The following is a 26,111-nucleotide window of genomic DNA, read 5'->3' as shown; positions in this document are numbered from 1 at the left end:
AGTTGATCATAAAACTCAAGAACTTTAAGCCCTTTATGCATGTGCTACAGGAAGAAATACAACAAACAAGCAGTCAGCGTAACTTCCTGTGTTGCTGTGATACAGAAGAGACACTGAGAAACATGGACCTGTGTGTTTACTGATATTAGCTGTCTGACCCGTGACAGTTCAGCACCAGCCAATTAGAAAGGATGCCCGGATGTCCATTTGCATTGATTAGCATTTTTCTATAACTGAAATGCGGAAGGAAAAAAAAACACCACTAGTATTTCATAAAGTCCATTTGAGTCTGTGTTAATGCAAACAGACTTGTAAAAAACAGCAGTGTTTGTGAAAGAACAACAGAATTTTCTTGACTTGTGTGACAGTCTTCTTAGTATTGTCCAAATACTACTGCACAAAGGTCTTAGTTTAAGCAAAAGCAATTCAGGGGAAAAAAAAAAAACACCTGTGGGCATAAGGAATAAATTCAAAATAATTAAAAATACTTTAGTTTAAAACCCCCTAAACAATTTTTTAAAAGATAGCTACTTACCTTCCCAATATCTTTTCACTGATATGGAAAGTTAGAGGAAATTACAAGATTAACTCTAACTGCCAGAGTTTATCACTTTGTTAGTTATAGAACCAAACCAAACTGAAACACATTCATTTACACACACACACACACACACACACACACACACACACTCACACACTCACTCTCTCTCTCCCTCTCTCCCCCCGCCCTTTCAGGTCCTCTAAGGTTACGTCGTTCTGTGAAGTTATAGATATCAGGGAGTTCTAGTTAAACCCACACACACAAAATCTATCTGAAATTCTTTAGCACAGAGCTGTATATTGCAAGTACTTTGTTTCTAACTTTTAAGCAAATCAGTAGGTACAGGGAGAAGTACTGAGAGTGCACCAAACCATTAGAAAAGGTCAAACCCGCTTCCAGGGGCTGCTTGCTTTTCTAGCAGGATCCTCAGTAACTGCTCCTTGGTAACTTAGATGTCATTCACAGAAGCCACATTCCCAGCCATCCCAGAGGACCAAGCTGGCATGCTTCCAGGGAACGTAACAAGGAAATAATGTTTAACGGTCACGTGTAGGGGTCCCTTACTTACTGTCCAATCAGCGAAGGCAGTGTACTTTACGCACAAGAACCTAAATTCCTGATGTTTATTTCAGGGCCAGTTTTTTGACTGATTCCTATAAAAGTCTCCGAAAGCCAGGAGACTCTAACACTGGGAAATTGTGCAGGGCTGCTGTCCAGAAAGTCACTAACTTGTTCAGAAACTTTAGGGTTACACAAATACATCTCGACTCTGACCGTCAGATGTCAGAAACCTGAAGACGAGCTACAGATTACACTGGGACTTTCTGTTCTGCAAAATAAAAGAATTGACAAGGAACCAAACTTAGCAGAAAATCAGAAATGTGGGTGAAGCTTTAAATGAACCAACATATTAAGACTATGTTAACACTAACATAAACATCAAAAGATACAGGTACAGAAATAAATGAAGAGTCTCAGTTTTATTTATCACAGAGTCAAAGATGGCAAAACCAAGAAGTCAGGAGTCTAATTCTGGGTTGGCCCCCCAGCTCTCATCACTATGGATATAATGTTCCAGGCGACAATAAAGCCATCTCTACGGCAGCTCTATAACAAAGCCAGGGAGGTTCAGTGCACTCGATATGCAGCTAAAGTTACCCACGCTGAACAACCACAGCTCGGGATCAGAATAATGTATTACCTGAACACCTGGGTCCTCGTCTTCTTCAGGAGGAGGAGATGATGGGGGTGTTTTGTCTAAGTCTGAATTCTCAGAACCTTCTGTTTTTCCCTTGTTGGCCTTTTTCTTCAAAGCACTTGCTTCTGAATCAGGTTTCTTATTACTAGAATTCAAAGTGGATCACTTAGTGTTCACTTTTTAACAAGGTTTTTCGTACGCCCCACGCCTTATATTTCCCACATCAATATCCCTAAAGTATCGATAACAACTGATAAATCAATGCACGTGGGCCATCGAGAGTTAAATAGTACTCTCAATTAAGTTTTTACAGCAAAACCCCGTACTGATGACCTTCAGCAGATATCTGACCTAATGAAAAACTGCATGCAAAAACTCCTAAAACCACACAGAATACATTTGTTCATCTAGACAATGCACGATCCCTGCCAATACACCAAGCCATAATGAAAAACTGGATTAAGAAATCATTTTGCTATCAACTTTTTAAGGTACCAGAAGATGGTTTTTAAAACTGTCAAGGAACACTAGAACATAATGATCATTTCTTCTGTGTCTCTTGCAGATAGTTTTAAATACTCCTGTTTAAGTCCTTTTCTTGACCAGTACTACTAGGTATCCTCTTTTATAACATTCAGATACATTTTTATCCAATTTATAACCTTTTAAAACATAACAAGATATATAGCAATTCCTCTTCTACATAAATTTATTTAACAACTGTATCCTTAAGTAAAAATCAGCTTTATTTTGGTGCTAGACTTTTTTTCTTGAGGTAGTCACGATGGCCTTTTTTTCAAAAGCTGGGTCTCCAAAATACAGAAATATAGCAAAGTGACCCCAGCAATTCATGTGCGCGTTCCATAGTATATTTCCATCAAATGTTAATAGGATTTGAATGTTACATAAGTCAAAAGACAAGAATGAACTGTAAGAAAAAAATTTTTTAATTTAAGTTTACTATCACCTTTAGAACCTTTATTTGCCATTCTTTTACAATGCACACTTGGTGCTGCCTTCCATACCAATTTCCAAAACCCAGCCCCAAGGGTTTTCTAATATTGATTATTACCATTTACTATCCAACATTTCAAATAATCCAACCTCAGTAATAATTATTTTTACTATTTCAAGAAAGCCTAAAATTCTAATAAATTTTGAAAAGAAAAGATACATTTCGAAAAGCTTTGAAAAGTTTATTTAAGTTTGTAAATTCCTAGAAAAGTATGCTGTCAGAATGCACTAAACAGTATTTTTTCTCAATCCCAACAACTACAAAAGGAAAAGAGGCCAAGATACCAATATGCTTTTATTTAAGTAAAGCATGTCATGTAAAATGTTTCAAAAGTACTTAGTATAATTACAACCTAAAAGGCATTTTTGTAATGAATAAATACAATATTTGATAAACTAGTCATTTTCAAATACTCAGAGCTTGTTTTTATTTTGTTCTGTTAATATCTGAGCCTAGTAAATGGCCACATAAGGAAAAAACTTACGACAATTCAGATTACAGCAAAGCAGCAGTTAGGTTTAAAGAGTTCTTTTTAATTTACAAAAAAATAAATAAATAAATAAAAGGAGTGTCCTAAAAACTTCAAGCCCCCAAAAGATCCACGGAAAGCATAATATTTTTTAAATTAAAAAAAAAAATCCATACAACAGTTCTTCATCCAACTGTCCTAGTGTTTACGCTACACATGGACAGAAGTCTCCCCTACTATGAGGCTCCATTTCCAGCATTTATTTCCGCTCTAACTGCCACAAATTATACAATACTACAGCTGAACACTGGGCCCCTTTCCTTTCATCTGCACGCCAAGAGCAATCAGATTACCCTGGTAACCAGCGGTCACATGACCAGCACCTGCTCTTTTGGCTGGATGCCACTGACTAAAGCCATCTGCTTCCCTCAATCAGCTTTCAAACATTCTCAACACCTGCGCTGCAGTGTTTTGTGGTTTCTTTTATCAAATCAGTGCAAAACTGCTTCCAAAACTTTACATATTTCTCAAATTTGTTTAAATCAGAGGTAGGCCTGTCACGGAGCTGAACCACTGCCAGGTAAAGAAAGCTGGCAGCAGGTCCTTCCCCAGTGCCCTCTCCACGCCACAGTGAAGGACACAATTTGATTTAGTGGGGTTCCTGCACCAGGGGTAAACTGTCCTACGGGAGAAAAAGGCTTACTGCCTCGGAGCCCGCCAGAGCCCAGGTCTGAGGAGACGTCAATCTGCTGGAGGAGAGAGGTGCTAATGATGTTCCGTCTGTCCCAAGGATGCACTCTGTGGAACCTCCAAGAACGTGCAAAGTCAGACAGGACCTCTCCAAATGCCCGGACAAAATGCCTGTAGCCAAGGGAAGCAACCACCCCAGTTCTGATGACTGGAGGATTTCTAAACTCAGTGGACCTTGAGCTATTCATGCTGCCCCGAGACATCTAAGCATTTCCTTGCTAACATCTTCTCGTGACATCAACGTACAAATCAAAAACATACCAAGCAGTCAAAAAAGCTACAAAGTCTTCAATGTTCACCCCAAGACATTACAATCACAGACAAGATGAAGTTATTTACATCAGATTGCCTTTGCCACTATTTTGCAATAAGCTCATTTGGATTTTCAACTGTTATATTAAAACTGCTTTGCCCCAAAAGAGCTAAAGACAGATTTTTTTTTTTTTTAAGCCAACGAGGAGCACTGATTTCAGACAGCCCTCAGTTCAAGTTCCAACTCTGTCATTTATAACCTGTCTGTCTGTGACTCTGGATACGTCATTTCTTTTCCCTGAGTCTCAGTTTTCTCATCCATAAAATGAGGTGAGTAATTACATTTTGCTCCAAGTTTCGACCTTTCCAAGCACCTGGCACACTCGACCTGGAGCTGTTCTCTGACTGCGGCTCAGACCCACGGGCGGAATCAACTGCGGAGACTTAGGGACGGGACCCTCTGCGTCGTGACCACATCACCTAGGCCACGTGAAGAGAAGGAACAGCCTTTATCAACAGTCTCAACACCCGCCCAGAGGCCACTCGCCTCTATACTCCTGGCCCCTGCTTTAGTTCAGACGCGTATCATGTCCCACTCCGACCGTGACAACGGCCTCCCCGCCTCGTCCCCGTCACCAGCCAGGGGCAGGGCCACCCGCCATCAGACTGCTGGCGAGAGGACACGTATCCCACGGCCACAGCCGCGACCCAAATCTGTAAGGTTCAAGGCTGGTCTTTCGCAATGTCTGACCCAAAACACGGCCGTACACATTCCTCTCCCCAGCTAGAATCTGGGAAGCCTGAACGCACGAAGAGGGCAGCTCTTCCGGTTGGGGAGAAGGAAGCGGTACTTATTCACAAGGACCACCCCTCAACCCGACACTACGAGGTCCGGGACGAGGCCACGGGCTGCCTGGCGCGAATCCAGAACCTCAGGGCGCCGCCAACAGCTGCAGGGCTGGCCCCGGCCCGACGCCCCGCCAGCCGACGCCCCGCCAGCCAGGACGGCCAGAAGAGCCAGCTGTGCGGGGTCCAGCCCCGACTGGCCGTGGCCCGGAGAAGCCCCGGCTGCCTCCACGCGCCCCCTGGGCCGGCCCTGCCCGCCGCGTCCCCGAGCTCTGTGGCTCAGTCCTGACGCCCGAACATGCCCTGCGAACCCAGCTCCAGGCACCAGCAGAGCGTCCCCGCTCACACACAGACCCGACCGAATCATTCCGCCCAAAGCCGCAGCCCCACGTGTACTGACGTCTGAGATTCTCGGTGCGCGGTTTTTAATCATCGGCAACATGAACTTTATTTTTCTACTTTTCCCACACCCCAAACTCTCCACCCTCCACCCTCCACCCTGCAGATATACAGGACCGCTCCCAGAAGCGTACGCGCATCTCTCCTCCCTCCACTGCCCCTCGCGCACTCATCTGCAAGGCTCAGCTGGACATCACTCAGTCAGAGAACCATTTTCTGGCCACCAAAGTCTGGATTAGTAAAATCTCACACTCTCTGCATGCCACGTGATGTACCCCCACACAAGGGATGTTTAAAACACACAGTACTGGGTGGTAACATTACTGCAATGCAGTAAAACCAAAGCGCCAGCTGTGTGTGTGTATATGTCTTTCTCCAACTATCCTGTTAGCTCAAGAAGGAAATGTGTCTTATTTATCTCTGTATTCCTTGTACCTGGTCAGGTGGGCTACTTATAAACTTCAGCTGACCAATTAAACAGTACAAGTAACCGTGAAATCAACAAACACATACACAGCCCTGACCACGTGCAGCTACAGCGCTCTTCTCCTTAACTCATTTACGAAAACCCCACGCAGATTCTATCTTGACGAAGCTCAGTAAAATGGGGCTAAACTACTACCAAAGTAGAGTGAAACCTAGCAAGTTTTCAAAGCCCGTACATCTGTATACCTCCCCTCCGGACTCACAGAGTTCTTTCATTTCTTGACCCTTATCGCCCACCATTACTGGTGAGGCCAAGATGCAGGGCCACCCCCTCCTGAAGCTAGGCAGGCCGTTGTACTCTTGGAAAGGGTTATATCTTTCTGGGGATGCTGCTGGCCACCGTAGGGCCACCATCCCTCCACCAGCTTTACTTACATGTCACATTTCACCATGAGAGGGAGGTCCCAGTGGCGGGCAGCGGGATATTCGCAGGGTCCATGGCTAAGTGACACTTAGGTCACCCTGCCAGACCGAGCTCTAAAGTTCTGTGGTGGCCTCCCCCAACCCCAAGTGATCAAAACCTACACCACCCTGATGAAAACTCCAAGAAACAACTGCTGGGTTCAGAGAGGAGGAATCCACATGGAGGGAGTCATCCCTCTGGAAGGACATATTCAGTGTATGGCTCTAAGAGTCCACAACGATGGGCCCAGTGACAGTACCTGAAGTGGGGCTGGACACATAAATCCAAGCTAAGATAGAGCATGTAAATAATGAAGTCTTTTCGGTGAGAAACGAGTACAGGTTTTTTAAACACGACTTTATGCAAAGGGCTAGAACTTCCTGGAAAGCCAGCTGGCTGCCCTGATTTATTACAGAGCGCAGGGAAACATGGGTAAGCACCAGCCTAAGGGTCTAAGTCCTCGAAGGAAAGACGGTTTGAAAAGGAACCGTATCGTGGAGCCAAACATAACGAGAGGAGTGGAGTCAGCGGGTGAAGCTGTGTGGACAGTGGCGGGGTTGGGCGGAGCGGGGGCAGCGAGGATTCTCCACCACACAGACCCTCGAGACAGGACACGTCAGTGACGGGCCCCCTCACACCGGGGAAAATCAACCTGGAGGCGCGTGAAGATCAAACAGGTCCGTTTTCAGGAAATCAAGCCGACGTGTCACACGACCATCTTTCAGAAGAGCAGAGAGTATTGAAACATATCCTTATACTTTACATACATAAAGGCCTTTTAATAAAAAACTGAATGTCATGGATGAGAAGTGAGGGATGCCTCTGGCACAGGAAGTGTATGGCTTGTCGTGATTCAGAAAGATCACGTATGATAAAATACATGAGCCGCTAGGGTCGAGGTCTCAAGGCTGGTAGGAGAAAAGCGTCTGGCCTCTCAACTTCAGATTTTCCTCTAAGTTTTTAAACAAGGAAAAAGAAAATTAAAAGATAAAGAGGCAAACTAAAAAAGCGACAAGATCAAGGACTAAAAGTTTAAAAGGATCAATGAAGGCAATATAAAATGTGATACATCATGGAGTAAAATAACCCAACAAAATAAAATAAAAATGTTACAAGTCCTAAGACCAAAGTTTTATTTAACAGCTAAACTGGGATGTGATAAAATGCAGGTGACAGAATAAACTAATGAAATAAGAGTCAAGACAAATTCTGCATGACAGACAAGAAACGCAGAAGTCAACACCACCTTCACACGAAGGCCCTTGGAGCTCCCTAGGCCAAGGGCCCAGCAGCGGTCAGCAGACGGTCCGAATGCCTGAGACTCCCTACAAGGCCACGCAAGGCAGAGAGCATCTGGGCAGGATCGGGGGACAGGAGCCCCCGTCCGCCCAGGCAGTCAGCCCTCGGGTGCTGAGCCGGCCCCCGACTCCTAACTGCCACCCGCAAATTCTTCACCCTACGCTTCTGCTTGAGAAAGAGAAAGGAGAGCTGAGAAGTGGAGGAGAGAGGGGGTTAGGGGAGGGGGCTCTATTTTACTTCTGAACAACAAGCTGCAAAGACAAATTATCAATCGAGTTTTTAAGTTCTCTGCCTCGAAGACAAATAATTTCAATTGTTACCTTAGGTAGCTCTTACACGATCAAGTACTCCTGAAGTACATTAATTGTGCTAAATTTCTAGGAAGGGAATAGCAAAGTTAGGAAAGATACAGAAACCCAGCTTGCTTTCATTTAAAATGTGTATTTCAAACTCAACAGGCCTCGCCTTCACATCTTACAATCAAACTGTGCAAGGATAAGGAAACAGGGACAAAGAGGTTACACACTCGGCCCAGGAAGCAGCCGTCCCAGGACTGGGCCAGAACCTGCCCGGCTCCAGAGCCCCTGTCTCCGTCCTGAGACCGGCCTGAAGGTCTCACCTCCTCGTGGAGACGTACTATGCGTCCAGCACTGGCCTGGCGTTTTGGGGGACCCTCCAGGCCTTGGAAACCTTCCCTGGTGAACGCCTCTGTTACTCCAGCTCATCCCTGGGTGGCCTTCCAATAACATCAGAACCCTGTCCTGAGGAAAGCTCCAGTTGACCATTTTATAAAGAAGAATATTTTTAAAAAATGAAAGAGAAAGTACAGTAGAAAGTTCTCCTGAAAGAGCTAAACGCATTTTTAATGTTGAATATACTGTAGATGGGGGGAAAAAAAAATCACAAAGTCACGAATTATCATTGAAAATCTAAAGGTTATTGAGTTTTATGGACTGAATGAAGACCCACCAGAAGTAAGATGGAAGCAAAGTCTGGTGAGCTGATGTGTTATCCGATCCCAGAAGCTCAACAAACATCAACATTTAGCCCCCCAGCTCTGCAGCACCACCTGGCACTGCAACACGGCAGAAAGGATCGGGCAAATCAGACATCACACGACCTGCGCAGAAAGCATGCCTTTCAGTGCCCTTTTACTATGGGATATTCTTCCAAGGGCCAAGACTTGGCTGTCTGTGCCAAGTCCTAAGACGCCAGCCTTACTCACGCCCAGCGTTCCCACGACCCAGGACGGGGAGAGTGAGGACAGCGTTAGCAGCCAGAAGCCCACTTCCTGGATTCATAAGTATCCTCTCTGATCCGCCAAGGTGGCTATGACAACCGGTGAGACGTGCAGCCCACCCTCGGTTTAATCAGGTGAGGTATGAGGTATGTAGGTGGAGAATTAGGCAGAGCAAATGGCAAGGCCTACGAGGAGAAAACCTCACCACCTACCACAACAGAAGCAGCATGAAGTTACATCATTCCTACAGGAATCGGGCTACACATAAAATTAGTAATCTAATGGAAGTTCAAGGGTGCTGCCTTTCTAAAATTAAGAGAGAAAGAAAGAACAGTGTCTTTTTTCTTTCTTTCGCCACAGCACTCGGCTTGTGGGATCTTAGTTCCCCGACTAGGGATCGAACCCGCGCCCCCTGCAGTGGAAGCGCGGAGTCTTAACCGCTGGACCGCCAGGGAAGTCCCACAGTGTCTTTTTTCTTAATTCGAACGCTCCAGCTCCCTGTTTAACATTTTAGAGCTCAGTCACACGGACTTCCACGGAAAGGTGGGTGAAGCAAAGGCCGGCCTCTCACGTGACTGATGCTCTCACAGTGGCTTTGCATCCAACACCCCACAGGGAGCTCTGTCTGGGCAGAAGACAACTAGCAAAAAGATCTTTATGTACCACGTGACAAGTTTTGCATCCGCACAGAACTTCATACTTTTCAAAAGCACATTCATATCCACAGACATTTTTAACGATAATTTAAAAAATCAGCCTGTGACGCCTTCTGCTCTTTATCTTCCGACTCTGACACCCCCAACACATCTCCTACGGCAACACGTGCGACACCCTAAAATTCCACTTAAGAAGACTTCAAAGGAAGGTGTCTCCAGAAAAATGCCCCTTTAACATCCTCCTGCTGCCCAGGGCCTCCTCACCTCTCACCTCTCCTCCGACGGGTGCAGTGGGACCTACCTCACCTCTCCCACACAACCACAAGGCCAGCAGGCCACCGCTCTGAAGTCCACTGCAGCTCCCTGGACGGGCAGGAACAAATTCCCACCAGGCCCACTGTGGCCCGTTCCTGCATCCGGCACAGAGCATGAGTCAGCAGAACTTGCTGTTTAGGGTCAGTGACGTTGGGCATCCGTCCCCGCCAGGGAGCGTAAAGGGAATCACGGGCTATCAGAGACGGAAGGGTCTGAACTGAAGGCGGCTGACAGCTCCCTCACTGCTCATCCTGATTTAAGACAAATCAGATAGAGGAAGGGTCACAAGGTGGCCTGTCACTGGCCTTTTACATGTACAAGGAAGTCTCTGAGATGGTTATCCTTCCTTTCTCGAAGGAAAGGAATCCCCACGGGGATTAAGAAGACCTCACGGCCCGGCGCCTTTGTCAAAGAGAAGGCAATCTTAGGAAGGGGAAGGGGGCACCTGGTTGCACCCTGGCCCGGAGCTTGGACGTAGTGACCAGGAGCGGACAGGGCAGGCCGGTGGGCAGACGCCTGATGCTCACGGACACGTCTTCCTTGTTCCTCGCCAACACCTAAAGGGCTCAAAAGTCCTTTGTAACCACATGCCAAAGAAACCTACACTCTCTTCTGCTGGTACAGTATCCAAAATACCTAATTCAGTCTGTTCAACTATCCAATGTCTTGGGTCAAAGCTAAGTCACGGCACGTGAATAAAAGAAAGAACAAGAAAATAGAAGAAGAAAAGCTGCTGGTTTCATTTACTTTATTACCTGATGGGGAGATACCTGACTATCTAGGTTTTCTGTACTCATTAGCAAAACAAGTTTAACGGTTTGCTTTTGTGTCCAAGAAATTTTACATATATAAGAGCACATTAGAAAATATGTATTAGTTACTTAAAATACACCACTATTGGGCTTGCTGGCTGAATAAAAATATTTCTCAGGTAAATGCTGCTACTCTTTTAGATCCTGATTGAGAAAACAATATCTGAAAAGTTAACTAAGTTCCTCAGAATAAAGTAGCAACATAAATATTAAGGACAGTGTGGTATGCAAAGAATACACTTAACGTGTTTGGGGTACTTTATATGTCTTTTGAAGTAAGAGTGGTGTTTCACAGTTTAAAAAATATATATCTTCACTCTTAATTGAGAAGTAGCATTTTAGCTTCCTATTAACTTTAATACTGGGGGTGGAGAGGGGGGCAAGGACCAGATGAGTTCCTAGAAACTGCATTAGAAGCAAATCTCCACGGCTTCATTTAAATGAAGCTTCAGTAGTCAAGTCACAACCTTTGGCTAAGTTCCCTTCTTTATGTACATTCAAAGAATCTTTATATCGCTAAATGGACCACTAAATCCTCCAAGAGTCATTCAAAGGAAGCACTTCCTCCAAATTCTCTCTCATTTCACAAGGCCCAAGCATACACAACAGAAAACGCATTGAAGAGAAGGCCACGAATCCCCATATTTCAGCTCCATGAATCCTTCCATATGCAAAATGGCATCCTCTCCAGGCCACAACTGTCTTAGCCTTTATTTTCAATATTAACCGTCAATATTTAAAAGCTATAAAGACACCTGGGGAGAGCACTAGACAGGTAGAAAAATATATATTTAATGTAAAATGGGAAGAGGGGAAGAAAGATATGGTCCTAATTAGAAAAGAGGCATGTGGTCCATTTTTTTCACCAAGATTTTAAATGTCTCTTTTTGGGGACTTCCCTGGTGGTGCAGTGGTTAAGAATCTGCCTGCCAACGCAAGGGACACGGGTTCGAGCCCTGGTCCAGGAAGATCCCACATGGCCGCGGAGCAGCTAAACCCATGCGCCACAACTACTGAGCCTGCGCTCTAGAGCCCGCGAGTCACAACTACTGAGCCCGCGTGCCACAACTACTGAGTCTGCACTCCAGAGCCTGCGTGCCACAACTACGGAAGCCCATGAGCCACAACTACTGAGCCCACGCACCGCAACTACTGAAGCCCGTTAGCCTAGAGCCCGTGCTCCGCAACAAGAGAAGTCACCACAATGAGAAGCCTGCGCGCCACAACGAAGAGTAGCCCCTGCTCACCGCATCTAGAGAAAGCCCATGCGCATCAACGAAGACCCAAGGCAGCCAAAAATAAACAAACAAACAAATAAATAAATGTCTCTTTCTGAAATGCTGACACCTTTTTCTGTTTCACTACCATTCTATATAACAGCTTCTGGGCAGATTCTTTTAGGTTCTCCTGCAGAGGCAAGACAGACCCAATTATATCTTGGTTGCCCAAAGGGCCAGTGTGCTGGGAATGGCCACGAATTCAAGCCTCAGTGGCTTTCAGGGATGACAGGTAGTGAGAAGGACACGGTGAAGGCACACAAAGAAACTCAGCCCCACCAACGACAGCCACCTTTCTCATGTCATTTATGACAGTATGTGAATGACGCAAAACCAGCTCTCTCCTGTGTGGACATCATGCAGACCCCCAACGGGTCACTGCCATCACCAGCCACTCAAAGGGCAGCACGTTTGTTAGGAGAATCTCACCAGTGATAAGGCATAGAGGGCCAAACAAGAAAGATGTGAGTAGTTCTACAGTAAATGTTTCCTTCCATTTCTGCTTATCCCCTCTGCTTCAGCCCTCTGTAGGAGAATTATTTTCTGTATAAACAAATTCATCAAGTTAACTTATTCAAGGATGGAAATAACTGGTATCACGTAACATTTTGCAAAACAAAATTGCCACTGCAGTATTCCAGCGCCTAAAGCAACCTGCTCCGGCAATTCAGCCCCAGCACTGACATAACCCAAACCTCCTATTACCTTCATGACTGCATATTCAATTTACATAATTATTCTGCTATGCTATTCAGAATTTACATGTAGCTGTGTGCAATCTACTTATCCTTGCTTCAGGGATGCTTTTTCCTTCCAGACTTAGAGGAACAACGAGACCACAACTTGAGATACTCCATTCCCCTGACCACCTGAAACACTGTAGCTCAACACAATAATGGGTTGGCTGGTTAATTCAATGACAAGCTCTATTCAGTTACCATATTCTTGGACAGCCACCCCCATCTGAACATCAACGACAGGAAAACCTCTCAGGCATCGTCCTCACCCCACTTCATCCTAAATCAGCAAGTGGCCCTCCAAGGGCAAGTCGCCAGGGCCAGCAGAGGTGCTGCAAATGCTCTCAGTGGCCCTCCTGGACGCACCCCCTTCCCACTTGCACTTCTCCAAGCTCTAAAGAAGGGTTCCCCTCAATTACTTTCACACCACTCGGGGAAAAATGACTGTCACCTACAGCAGCCATCAACTGAGACTACTAGTCAAAAGCAAAAACAAAGAGGAAAAAAGTACTAGACGGGCTTCCCTGGTGGCGCAGTGGTTGCGAGTCCGCCTGCCGACGCAGGGGACACAGGTTCGAGCCCCGGTCCGGGAAGATCCCACATGCCGCGGAGCAACTGAGCCCGTGCGCCACAACTACTGAGCCTGTGCTCCAGAGCCCATAAGCCACAACTACTGAAGCCCGCGTGCCACAACTCGTGAGGCCCGCGCGCCTAGAGCCCGTGCTCTGCAGCAAGAGAAGCCACCGCAATGAGAGGCCGGCACACCACAACGAAGAGTAGCCCCCGCTCGCTGCAACTAGAGAAAAGCCCATGCACAGCAACGAAGACCCAACGCAGCCAAAAATAAAAAAGTAAATAAATTTATAAAAAAAGAAAAGAAAAAAATAAAGATAGGGTCAGTCTGAGGTAGACTGAGAGCTTGAAAGAATATATTTGGAAATTTACGACAAGTATCCAAGATACAGTGGAGTTTTTTATATCAATTTTTACCATTTGGTAATAAATTCAAAAACTTAAGATAAAAACTTAAGACAGATGTATTTTGAGGCTACAGTTAGTTTTGGTGATATATGTTCTGAGTTCCAGAAAACTTCTTTAGAACACACACTCTTACACTGTAAGTTTGTTTTAAAAAAAATACATTCTTTTAAGATTTTGCTTTGATTTCTTTCTCCTTAGGAGAAATAAAGCACATGCTTCCTCCTACTAAAAGCGCAATACTCAGACTTAAGCAACTATGTATTTTTTAAAACCCCCTCATAAATCAGACTGAAAGTCTAACTGTCCTCTGGCCTCACATCCCTAAGACTTAACACAGTACCTACAAACAGTAAGTCCTTCATAAAGTATTGCTTAAGTAAATGAAAATAGAATGTATAATAAACTCTGAGGTTAGAGGAGTGTTCATAGGGAGAAAAACATAATGGCTTTCAATTAAGAGACCACATACTATAGGACACTATAAGTGAATGCAAATATTAAGTTACCTATAAGGCTGAGTTACTGAATATACGGTGGTCCCTCAGTACCTGCAAGGAATCGGTTCTAGGACCCCGGCGGATACCCAAATCTGCAGATGCTCAAGCCCTTTGTGGAGGGCCAACTGTAATTCAGTTATCTGGGTACCATAAAAAGTACTGGTGACAAAAGTTTTGTTAATGTCTATGATTCAAACTTGCAAAACACTACAGAATAATGTATTGGGTTGTTTAGATATTTTTAGCAGGAAGCTGAAAATCCAAGTTTGTTCTCTCACTTTGCGGCATCTTTCTAGTTACAGAAACCACCCTTCTTTGTGTACCTGCTCCTGACACACAAGCAAGCTCACAAGCCCAGGGCTGCCAGGCCGGCGAGCTCGCAAAGCCCACGTGGAGCATGTCAGTCTCGGGGTGGAATGCCACGCGCCCTGCACAAGCGGGCATTCGCTCGTGGCGGGAAGCGGTGGAGCGTGTTTTCTCCTGCGTCCGCAAACAGGTTCAGAGTAACCAAGTCTGACCATACTTCCATCTGGAAACTATATTTTCTAACATGAGCCACATTCTGAAAAACAGATTCAGATGTTTGGAACTGGTTCAGAACAGTTGTAAGAAATGTTCGGTACAAATGAAAAAAATTAGTCTTCAATGTCTTCTCCTCTCAGCTTTTCTTACTGAATAAATATGCCTCCTGGGGGGTCAGAGAGCTGGTGGGGAAGTACCAGAGGGGAAGCACGATGTGGAGGCGGCTATTTCCTAGGACCTAAAATTCATGCTACTCTCCAGTGCATATCTAATGGGTAACTGCTATTTGATTTCTCCCACGTTGCCCACTAGGATTCCAACGCTGCCCCTGGAAGGCTTACTCCGCCTGCCAAGTGGAGAGAATGCATTCTCCCGTTTCAACTTCTGGGAAGCAGGACTGAAAAGCCTAGTGAAATGCAGTGACTCGCCTTGCCTTCTATAATCCTTCTTACCCAGTTTGGCACTGTCGCTGAAAATGAGGCTGGTGGTCTAAGCTCACAAATGATTCTGCTGGTAACTTGGTTCTGTTTGTTAAATGACAGGCTTTCACAAAACGACAAGAAAGTGATTTTAAAATAATAAACAGTTTTTATCCAGTAACGTTTCTAAAGAATCTACCAACCAAATCAACAGTTCATAATAACTGAGTCCTAAATCTCAGAACGCATAAACACCTTAACTTTTCAGTTCGGGTACGAGAAAAAGCAGCTCAGCCATGAGGACACGTGTCAGAGCGTCCCGCGCCCACCCCGTGTCCCCACCCCCGTTCCACAGGCTGTGACTGCTGTGCTCGTGTCTCTACTGTGTTTGGTGGTGGTGGTTTCTGCCCACGGCCTACCTTGACTTTTTGCTGGATTTGGGTTTTGGCGTGGCAGTTTTTGCTTTCTTTTCCTTTGGCTCTTTGGGAATCTTAGGGGCTTTCGGGGTCTTGGGTTCCTTGGGCTCTTTCTTCTCCTTGGGTTCTTTCGGTTCCTTGGGATCTTTTTTTGCCTTCGGCCTTTTCTTTTTCTTTTTCTCTTCTTGGGACCCATCCAGTGAGTTCCTGTTTAGTTCTTGGTTATCAACCCCACCAGGGAAGTCATCTTTACCGAAACTTTTACTGGGATCCTCTGCAACAATGTGGTTGTTTTTCTTTTTCTTCTTCTTCTGCTGCGGCTGCTGTTCTACGGACAGCAGGTAATCATCACTGTTCACTAGCTGAGCGTTCGGTCCACTAACCTGAGTCATATCCGGCACTGGTTTCTCTAGAAAGGGCTCCGATGGAGAATGCTAAGAGACACAAATAGGAATTGAAGTTAGTTTATCGTTCTTTGTAGTGAAGAAAGGAACTGAAAGTTAAGTGGCTGATGCTTCTGAAACTTACACTACACTCAAGGTAGCAAACTTAACCAACTACGCATTTGTGAAACCTATCATTTTCTCTCATCCAGAAAAAAAATAGGTTTCTTCAACAGGAAAGCTTTTAAACAAATAAAGAGGGCAATTTAGTAATACAGTAAAAACTTCTGTTCAGGTGGAAGAAAATTTCTCATTCAGCTGAAGACACTTTCCATGTTCTCAGCACCCATGTAGGAAATGGTGAAGAACAAAACAGCAGCAAAAGCTAAGACACACAGATGGAATTCAAGTGGAATTTTCCCCATGCAGGAACGGGAGCTCCAATTAAAGATACATAATCAAGTCACTTTTAAAAAGAACAAGTGTACTGGGCATTGTAAGAATCAGATACCATGAAAGTTTGAAATCCGAGTGTAAACACATAAATCTTACACAGTACAGGTCATTTCTGATTTAAATGACATTCAAATGTCAAATTAAAAGCACATATACAAGCTTAACGACTCTGGGTTGGTTAGATTTCTCATACTGATAGAAAATGCAGACAATGTTTTTCTTAAGTTATTAAAGCTTTACATTTCCAAATCTCACTGAGAGAGAGAGAGAGCGAGAGAGAGAGAGAGAGAGAGAGAGAGAGAGCGCGAGAGCGAGAGAGAGAGAGAGAGAGAGAGAGAGAGTGAGCGAGAGTGAGCGAGAGAGGGAGACAGCGAGAGAGCGCCCCCACATAGTCAATTTGACATGCCTTGCAGGAGATTTTCAGCATCCACTAAGACCATACCCAGAAATGGTCTTAAATCTGGTGGAGAATACCAACACCTGGGATGGGACGCTGAGTGGTCATGATACAAATCAGGGCAGGGGTAGGGGACCATCTGTCTCCACTGTAAACTATGACATCTAATGAACCTTTACATTTCAACGCAATACTTGAAAATGTTGTATCTGCCCTTTTTCATATGCTTCCCCAGACACGAAATAGTAACTGTAATATAAACAGCAACAGCCACGAGCGTGTACGCAACAGTCTCACCATGTGCTGGGCATGTGCTCAGTAAGCACTTTACGCCCGGACCCCATCCGATCCCCACGCCAGCCCGGAGAGCTCCATGGAGACACAGACTTGCTAAGATGAAGAACACACCCAAGGAGTTACGGATGCAAGTGACAGAACTGAGAACTGGGCCCCTCACACGTGACCCCCAAAAGAGGAGCCACAGGAAAGCCCAGGCCCAGGTCTGCTGAGGCGCCCAGGAGTTGCTACTCACCACCCACAAAGGGATACAAATCAGATTCCGGTACAACTCACATCCACTGAGCATCTACTTCATGTTATACACTAAGCAAGGTGCTTGCAGGAGTTTGTGCACCCGAACCCCACACCAAAATGTGATAATTTACCCCCATTTTTCAGAAAAGAAGTAAAATTTGAGGAGGCCACGTGGCTACCCAAGGCCACACCATGGGGGACAGAGGTGACATCTGAATCTAGGTTTCCTAAATCCAGTGCTCTTCTGACTCTGTCTGGCTCCTAAAACCTCACACACGGGCGTCCTCCTAGGAAAGGTGCCGCAGGCTTCACTTTATTTCCAAAGTGCTCAGTGACCCAAAGAAACGTTTAAAAAAAGAAATCACTGCCAGAAAAGAAACTGGTTTTCCTGTTCCCAATAAAACCTACTATGGTTACTGAAGAAACCTACATTCAGTTCTCCATCAGCACCAGTGTAAGGGAATGAGCCCAGAACCGTGAGCTGAGAGAGCCCTGGCCCTGGGCCCTGCCATGAGCTTTGTAATCTGGGGAAAATCATTTCACTTCTTCTTCATCTGCAGAATGAAGCGTTTGGTTTAGATGATTTCCAAAGTCTCTTCCAAAATCCTACGGTATGAGAAAATCTTAAAATACACATTGCCCTTTCTTGGTCAGAGCTGAGAGAGAAAGATGCTGAAGGAGAGTAAGGACAGACAGGAGGGGAGAGAAGCCAGGGCAGAGGAGTGAGAATGAACATGTGGATGCAGTGTCCATCCAGGGGTAACACAACCGACCAGATCCTGAAGAAAGCCACTCACCTGCCCCCAGTTTTTCCCTCACAAACACGCTTAACAAACATCAACCAAGGAGCTCTCCAAATTATACTCGCTGAGAAGTAATGGGATCTGATTTAACGGTTTTACTATACCTAAGTTACTGAAGTAGAATTAATTGTTACATATTATCTCCTCATGTAAGGAAAAAGGAAAAAGCCAATTCTTTTCATAAGAGACACAGAGGTCAAACTTATTTGGGGCAAGCTATTTCTCAGGAGATGGAAGAAAAAACATTTTCCTGGAAAGGGAAGGAAAGAGGAAAGTCCACCAGTAAACAATGCTTACGGCTTAGAACGGTGAATTAATTCCAGGTATGTGTACCTTTCCTTTTTTTGTTTTAATTTTTGAATTTTATTTTATTTATTTTTTTATACAGCAGGTTCTCAGTAGTTATCTATTTTATATACATCAGTGTATACATGTCAATCCCAATCTCCCAATTCATCCCACCACCACCACCACCGCCACCCGCCATTTTCCCCCCTTGGTGTCCATACGTTTGTTCTCTACATCTGTGTCTCTACTTCTGCCCTGCAAACCAGTTCATCTGTACCATTTTCCTGCATGTGTACCTTTCTTTAATCTGCATGGCATTAACTCCGGTAACCAAACGCCAGCCTCTGATGAGAGATACCTGGTCCACATTTGTGAATCAGAAAAAGCGTGTAACACGTGATACCAGACGACTGAAAATTTATCTGCACGTGAGCACACAAATCATTCTGGGTGCTCCTTTCAGTAATACATGAAGCCATAAATTAGTATCCCTTAAAAATTTAATCTTCCATAAGAAGGAAAAAAATGTAAAGACCAAATACAAAAAAGATAGTAGTCCTGTTTGATACGCGGCAGAATTATGTTTTGGTACTGTTTGAAATAGGGTGGAAAGGTGCTCGGAAATATTATAGTGTTTACCAGGCCCACATCTCCTTAAATCTTTTAGAGAAAAGCTGTTTTTGTAAACATTTAACAAAGAACAGATGGCCTGCCTTAATCATGTGGGGAAAAAACCTGGAGCTCACAGTAATACCCTGACAAAGTCTCCCAGGCCCGCCGTTCCCCTCCCAACGCCCCGCGCATGGTACAGTCTTCTCTAATGCTATTTAATTTTACAGCGGACATTTTCCCATCAATTCCCACTGCCTGACAGGTAATCAATGCCATTAACATCTGATATCACCATATAGGGCATTCCTCAAACCTCTCATTTACTAGGGCAAAAGCAGAGAATGTTAGATACCAAAGGTATTTTTAAATACACCCTTTAGAACTTCCTGCTTGACATATTTGCTATCATAATTCCATATGCCTTTTGGAACATTATGGAATATACAAGGACTACACGTGGACTTCTGAAACTGAAACAGAATGACGGACAGTTGAACAATAAGTTAAAACGATCCAAGGTGCGTGTTGTCCAAAAAATTACCATAAACTAAAGATAGTCGTTTTTAGCCTTAACTTCACTTTTCGTAACATATAAATTAGACAAACACATAAACAAGTTCCCTCACATAAAACAGCAGAGTAGACAGGATGTAAATTTAACCAAAGGAGAGGGGCCGGGGAGGCGAGGCCAACCCCTCTGTTACCTTTAAGCAAACATGACCCAAAACGCTCGGGAGCCTTCGTCAGAACAACATAAATACAATGGGTAAGAAGACACTTTTCATCCATCTCCACTGTGTTTTCCCTCCAACATTACCCAGCATTTTCTGACTTTAAAGGCTATCTTATTTAACCATATTTTGTCTTAATTATAGTCTTGAAGCCTCAACGTGCTTTCAGCGTCAAGCACCATGAATGAGCAAACAGTGTGCAATGTCTCCAGTATGGACAATCTCTGCAAAGCCGCACCATTCTGTAATATAGGACGTCTCTGGGCAAACATTCTACTTACTGGGTGACACGAACACGTCTAAAATCAAAACACTACTTTATAATAAGGAGAAGATACTACCAACTGGAGGAGAGTAACATGGCCCTTCCAGGAGACACGCCCGCCCCGCCCCACAAATCAGGCCGAAGGGAGACAGGCACTTGCGAGCTCAGAGAAACGCAGGTTCTGGGGGAGACGCGGCAGGCCAACTACGACCCACGTGACAACGAGTACAATCTTAAAACGCTACACTAGGATTTAAGTGGCTTGTAAAAATACAAATATTAAGTAGTCATTTAAGACTGAAAAGTACAATTCAGTTTTTGGGTTTTTTTTTTTTTTTAAATCGCTTTGGAGACACATTCCTACTACCGGCCTTCTTCATTTCTATTTACTCTTCCAGTATCCCACAGGTTCTCAGTCCCTCCGCACTCTTCTCAAAAGGAATTCCAATATGAGCCCTGAAGCTCAATCTCGAGCCAAAGGAGTGAACCAGGTTCAAAAGATCATTCGGCCAATGTTCAGCAAGTCCCACTGAGATTTTCACATCCTTTTCTTGTCAGTGACACTGATAAAAAGAAGAGCGCTTGGTAATACGCGGTGCCCAATTCATTTATTCATCCAACAGACAGCTGAGGACGTAACAGTAAACCAAGCAGCCCTGGTACCTGCCGGGGGAGAACAGAGCGCCTAACCCAGGCTGATGCCAAGGAGGGTTCTTGGGAAAAAGGCAGCCAGGCTGGGACTGAAGGGGAGACACATGCTGGCCAGGGGCTCCTTCCCCAAGGGACCAGCCCAAGCAACAGACCATGTCCAGGATGGGGTGACAGAAGGCACAAAAATGCATCACAAGCGGCTTTTAAAACCTTCTTTGTGGGGAGGAGATCAAGAAGAACAGATATTAGTTTGAATGGTCAACTGAAATAACTTTTAACTTTGATTCTTTGATACAAAATAATACGTACAGAAATAATCTTAAGAAAAGAATCAAGGATTAGAATATTTTCTGCTTGACTAAATTTGGTATCAGAGTCAGGCCCTCAAGTTCAAGCCTTTCATCTATCAGTTAGTTTTATTCAGCTCGTTTTTAAAGACAATTTCTAGGGAAAAAAATATTGAGTGAATACTTTTACGGACACAGACACAAAGATGAACAACATCACGCCTGTTGGTCATATGACTTGAGAAGGCAGAAAGTATAGAACAACATTTTCTAAGTTTAGGATTTTAAGACGCGTTCCAAGAAAAGAAGACTCGGGTCACGGGAGTGTTGAGAATTCTGGGTTAAACAAAGTTAAGCATTTTTCTTTACTGTAAAGCTCTCCAAGCCCTTACTACGCTCTGAGGGGGAACAGGACACAGTGTGCCATACAGGAAAAAGACATTCTTTCTCCAAGAATATCTTGAATAAAAATGGTCTTCAAAATACACTCTGGGGCTTCCCGGGTGGCGCAGTGGCTGAGAGTCCGCCTGCCGATGCAGGGGACACGGGTCCGTGACCCGGTCCGGGAAGATCCCACGTGCCACGGAGCGGCTGGGCCCGTGAGCCATGGCCGCTGAGCCTGCGCGTCCGGAGCCTGTGCTCCACAACGGAAGAGGCCCGTGTACCGCAAAAAAAAAAAAAAAAATACACTCTGGATTACACTGATACAGTTAATCCGTCACCTCCGTGGCAGGGATATGAGAGTGTGAGAGAGAACGAGAGAGACGGCACGCGCCGGCCTCAAAGCAGTGGTTATCAAATGGTTCAAAAGATAGTATATGACTCTACGAATAAATACAATTTTACATAAAGGCACTGAAACAGCTCACTCAATTATGCTCAGATGTAGGAATAAAACAGGAATATTAGGATAATCATATAATCTTCTGACTTGTACAATTTCCATTATAATATATATGCAGTGAAGATAATTACTAAGTTAAATAAAATGAACTTTGAAATATAATAACTTATCTTAGTGGGTCCCTCAGAAGAATCATTAAATTTTAGAATTGAAAAAAAATTTTTTAATTACTGTGAAGTATCTCGTCTAAAAATCATCTGAAGGCATTTTTGAACCTTTGGTTTTCTGCTTACATTCTGTCCTTAGAACAGATCTGCCATATGCACAGAATCTTCAACAGCTACAAATTAACGTGAGCCACTGTGACGGCATCTACGTTATAAATGCATTTTGAATCACTGGAGTCCAAAATAATGAGAATACTGAACCAACTGGTCATGTTAAATTTAATTTTAAATGGCTTCCCATCACATATTGAATACTGACCACCTTCCAGTCTTCAGGGTGGAACTACGCCACAGGAAGGGTCCCATGGCCTCTGTAACGTGTGACACACCATGCTGAGGTGTTTCTATGGTCAGCTGGACCAGAACAGCCCAGCGGTGAGGCTCCAGCAATGCAAACCTCCTTCCTAAGTGTCTGAGAAGCTCTAAGTGGCGTGGACTCCCTCTCAGTGGAGGAGAAGAGGGCGTCTGGCCGCCGCCCCTCACTCTCGCCGCCGCCCACTGTGTCTGTGCCACCAGGCTCAGGAGGTGCTGGCCCAAGGGTGCGGCTCTGTGGCCACCATTCCAGTTGGGTAACAGGTCAATTCTACTTCTCAGAAAAAGCACCAGGCCAAGTAACAGGCTTGCACTTAAAAACCATGCAGTGAAATAACGTTTGTCTGCCACACACACACACACACACACACACACACACCCCAAGGGCACAGAATTGAAGTGATGTTAAAGTTCTGAAATTTGTTTTTTGTTTTTGTCTTTTTGATGTTTCTCCACAAGGGCCTGGGAAAAGTAACTTAATTGTTTGGACAAGAGTTGAATGTCGTTTTAACATGTGTTAGTTTTCCAGAAAGTGTATGCGAGTCATCAGACCAAGCCCCTGACCTTGAGAATCTCCCCTCCCACAGTACTTTTAATAGAAGGAAGGGAAACGCCGAGGGGCCGAGAGGAGCATCACTCCGCTGGGCAGGGGAGAAACAAAAACCAGCACAAACTCGACACAATTCAAAGCCACTCGCTGGAACGATGAGTAACTTCCTAGGCCTCCTGGACCGCACACAGGGGAGCAGGCCCTGCAGGCAGCAGGGCCACCCACCCATTCTCCTCCAACAGCAGCCCCCCAAGAAGAAACAGGGCCTGCAACTGTGGCATCATGGTGCCTCTGACTTACAATAAGCAAACCAAAACTCTGAGCCCGCTAGGGGAATCCGAGACAGTCATACTTTCACCCTCTTGCTCTGAATGTCTTGGTTCCTAAAGGCGGTAAATCATCAAGTGTTGTCTTTTACCAGACACTGCCTGCTAGAAGTAAAAACAGAAAAGATAAACGTATGTGCTCAGGGTCCTCAGCAGAGTCAACGGTATTGTCTCTCCCGTCCCTCATTTTTTCTTCCTTCACCACGGTGCATATGGTGCCCTACCCTTAATAGGCTCCACTCCACAAAGAGCAGGGAATGAGGGTCTAGAGAACCAATCCCAGTTCGCGGGCGTTTCTCTTCCTTATTTCAAGTTCTCTCTAAGGTCCATACTGTCCTCAAAGGAGTGTCTGGAGGCTGGACTTTAGCAGCAGATACCCAGAGGTGAAGCCACCCAGCTTACCAGGGATAAAACTCGGCAAAAACACAAGACAGCAGGGCTTCTGGGCTGGTCGACGTGTTTTAACATAAATAAATCCTATTCAAGGCACTAAGGACAAAGACCAAATTTACGTACTAAAAATCATTTCAATTCAATCTTTTTTTTTTAAACCGTACACTTCCATTGTTTTTAGCTATCACTGATGTACCTAAATTGTAAGTTTGATCCTCAAGTCAGAAAGGTGAACTGTATGGAGTTTGGCTCTGGAGAAGCAATTTATTCCAAGTTTGCACTGGCCTAAAAAAGGTCAACGTTAAAGGTAACTTACTATAAAGCAGAAACTAACACACCATTGTAAAGCAATTATACGCCAATAAAGATATTAAAAATAAATAAAAATAAAGGTAACTTACGATGCTATTCCTATGAATTTAAAAAGTCAAACCTCAACAGACTGAAAGGAAAATGTGCCTTTTTACCTAACATTGAACAATCCCAAGGGTTTGTGTAGAAATGGGAATAGAACAATCTTTCAGGGGAAAAAAAAATCCATTTATAAAGAGCTTGGTGATAAAGCTAATTTACACTCGGCAAGTTCTCCAGGATTCAGAGCCTTTGAGTATAGCAAATCTAGTTGGCAATAAATGCTTAATGATGGACTACTTTGGTCCTATAAAAAAAACTCATTCACATCTTGTAGGAGGCCGAATTCTAAGGTGACCCCATGACCTCCGCATCCTGGCTGTGGAGGCACCTGTGCTGCAAGCCAGCAGAACATGGCAAAGCTGAGAGGGTCTCGCTGGTGTGGTTAAGGGGCCCAAGTCTGTTCGTTCTGAGTTACTCAAAGGGGAGATTACTGTCGGTGGGCCTGACTTAATCAGGGGGCTTGTGAAGAGGGTGTGGGCCCCCCTTGAGGGCCAGACACTCCCTGTTGCCTGCTAGGAGGCAGCCCCCATGGTCAGGAGCCAAGGGCAGCCTCCAGGGGTCAAGGGCAGCCCCAGGCAACAGGCAGCGCAAGCTGAGTCCCCAAGTCTCACAGCCGCCCGGGATGAATTCTGCCCACAACCTCAGTGGACCCGGAAGCTGATCGCTGCCCAGCCAGGGCTCCAGATGTGAACACAGTCCTGACACCTGACTGTAGCCTGGAGAGACCCCAAGCGGAGGGGCCAGCTAAGCTGCGCTCAGATCCTGACTCCCGGATGTGAGGGATAAGAAGACAATGTTGTTTCAAGCCACGAAATCTGCTGCAATTCGTTATGCAGCAATAAACAGTGCATACCTTAAAATCCGCTGCCACTCAAAAAGGCATTTTTTCCAGTCTTTTTTTTCCACCCAGGATCCCCCTTCCATGCTAGACATGTCTCTGTCCGCAGGAGGACGGACAGCACAGCAGGACTTCCTTATCCCTTTGCGATGCTGCTCTGCTAAGGGTCACACTGAGCCCTTCTGTGCCAGGCACTGTTCCAGGCTCACAAAGAGGTTACGCATTTGTCCAAAGTCACAAAAAGCTGGTTGTAAGAGTCAGGACTCAACCCAGGCCACCTGTCTGCAGAGCCCACATCTCAGCTGTCACACGGCTCACCCATTCCTGCCGCAGTGTCTTCAAAGAGGAGGAAGACGTGATGACACTGAGAGCTGGGTGCAAGGCAACAGCTGGACAGAGGTGGGACCCTCTCCGACAGGAAGAACCCGGATGACATAAAGGGTGTAGCTGTTACAGGCAGGCTGGAGCCTGACACTGTGAGACAGTTAACTAGCATTGAAACCATCACAGGCAGAAGATTTTAAAAGAAAATCACTTCCTTCCAGTAAGAAAGAAAGAAAGGAAGGAAGGGAGGAAGGAAGGAAGGAAGGGACAAAGAAGAAAAGGAAAAGAAACTGCGCTACAAGCGACATCAAAGGTCCCTGATAATGTATTTTAACAGAAAATTTATTGCACCTTAGAAACAGTCAGTTTAACACTTAAAGGGGATTGTGTCCCCATGACTCCTTCCAGCTGGAATTACACATGAAACAGAAGATACCAAAGCAATTAAGTATTTTATAAACACTGCTGAGGGGTCAAAAAGAGGGAGGTTCATTCACTGACTAATAATGCAGTAATAAACAAACAGCAATGTTATGCAACTGAGAAAATTATTATAATTGAATCTACACAGCTGGGCAAGAATAGAAGCCTGGTTATGTATATCAGCTCACAAATGCTTTGTGTGGGTAGGTTTTAGTTTTAGAACTGGTTCAGATTTGAGACCCTTTAACAGTCAGATTTTTTTTCTCTCAACCGAATACAATTCCACAATTACAACTGCAGAAGAGAAAACTTAATGAACTGCCCCACCAATTATTATTATTATTTGTACTACGGAGGAATAAGTGTGTACAGAGCGGTGAGGAGGTGAAACTTCCTTGCGATGCACTCATTTCAGATCTCTTCCACAGACATTTTATCTTGTTTGTGCACGGTGATATGAATAATGAATGACCATGACTGGGGCACATACTGGAGGGAAAGCCCAGAACAAAGTTGCTTTTCA

At 44.8% G+C, this 26,111-nt stretch overlaps 1 protein-coding gene across 4 annotated transcripts in view; it reads right to left on the bottom strand.

Moving 5' to 3' along the window:
- Positions 1 to 26,111, bottom strand: part of CHD7 (chromodomain helicase DNA binding protein 7) — a 178,819-nt gene that overhangs the window by 65,436 nt on the left and 87,272 nt on the right. For all 4 annotated transcript variants that reach the window (XM_033437606.2, XM_033437608.2, XM_004274983.3 and 1 more), the window contains exons 3-4: positions 15,534 to 15,964; positions 1,743 to 1,884 (exon numbers count right to left, since the gene is read on the bottom strand). In XM_033437606.2, the coding sequence (XP_033293497.1) occupies positions 1,743 to 1,884; positions 15,534 to 15,964 (573 nt within the window). The remainder of the gene's footprint in view (positions 1 to 1,742; positions 1,885 to 15,533; positions 15,965 to 26,111) is intronic.

This window comes from Orcinus orca, chromosome 17, assembly GCF_937001465.1.
Source record: "Orcinus orca chromosome 17, mOrcOrc1.1, whole genome shotgun sequence".
In the NCBI taxonomy this organism is placed as follows: Eukaryota; Metazoa; Chordata; class Mammalia; order Artiodactyla; family Delphinidae; genus Orcinus; species Orcinus orca.
This window is presented reverse-complemented; position numbering and strand designations above follow the sequence as displayed.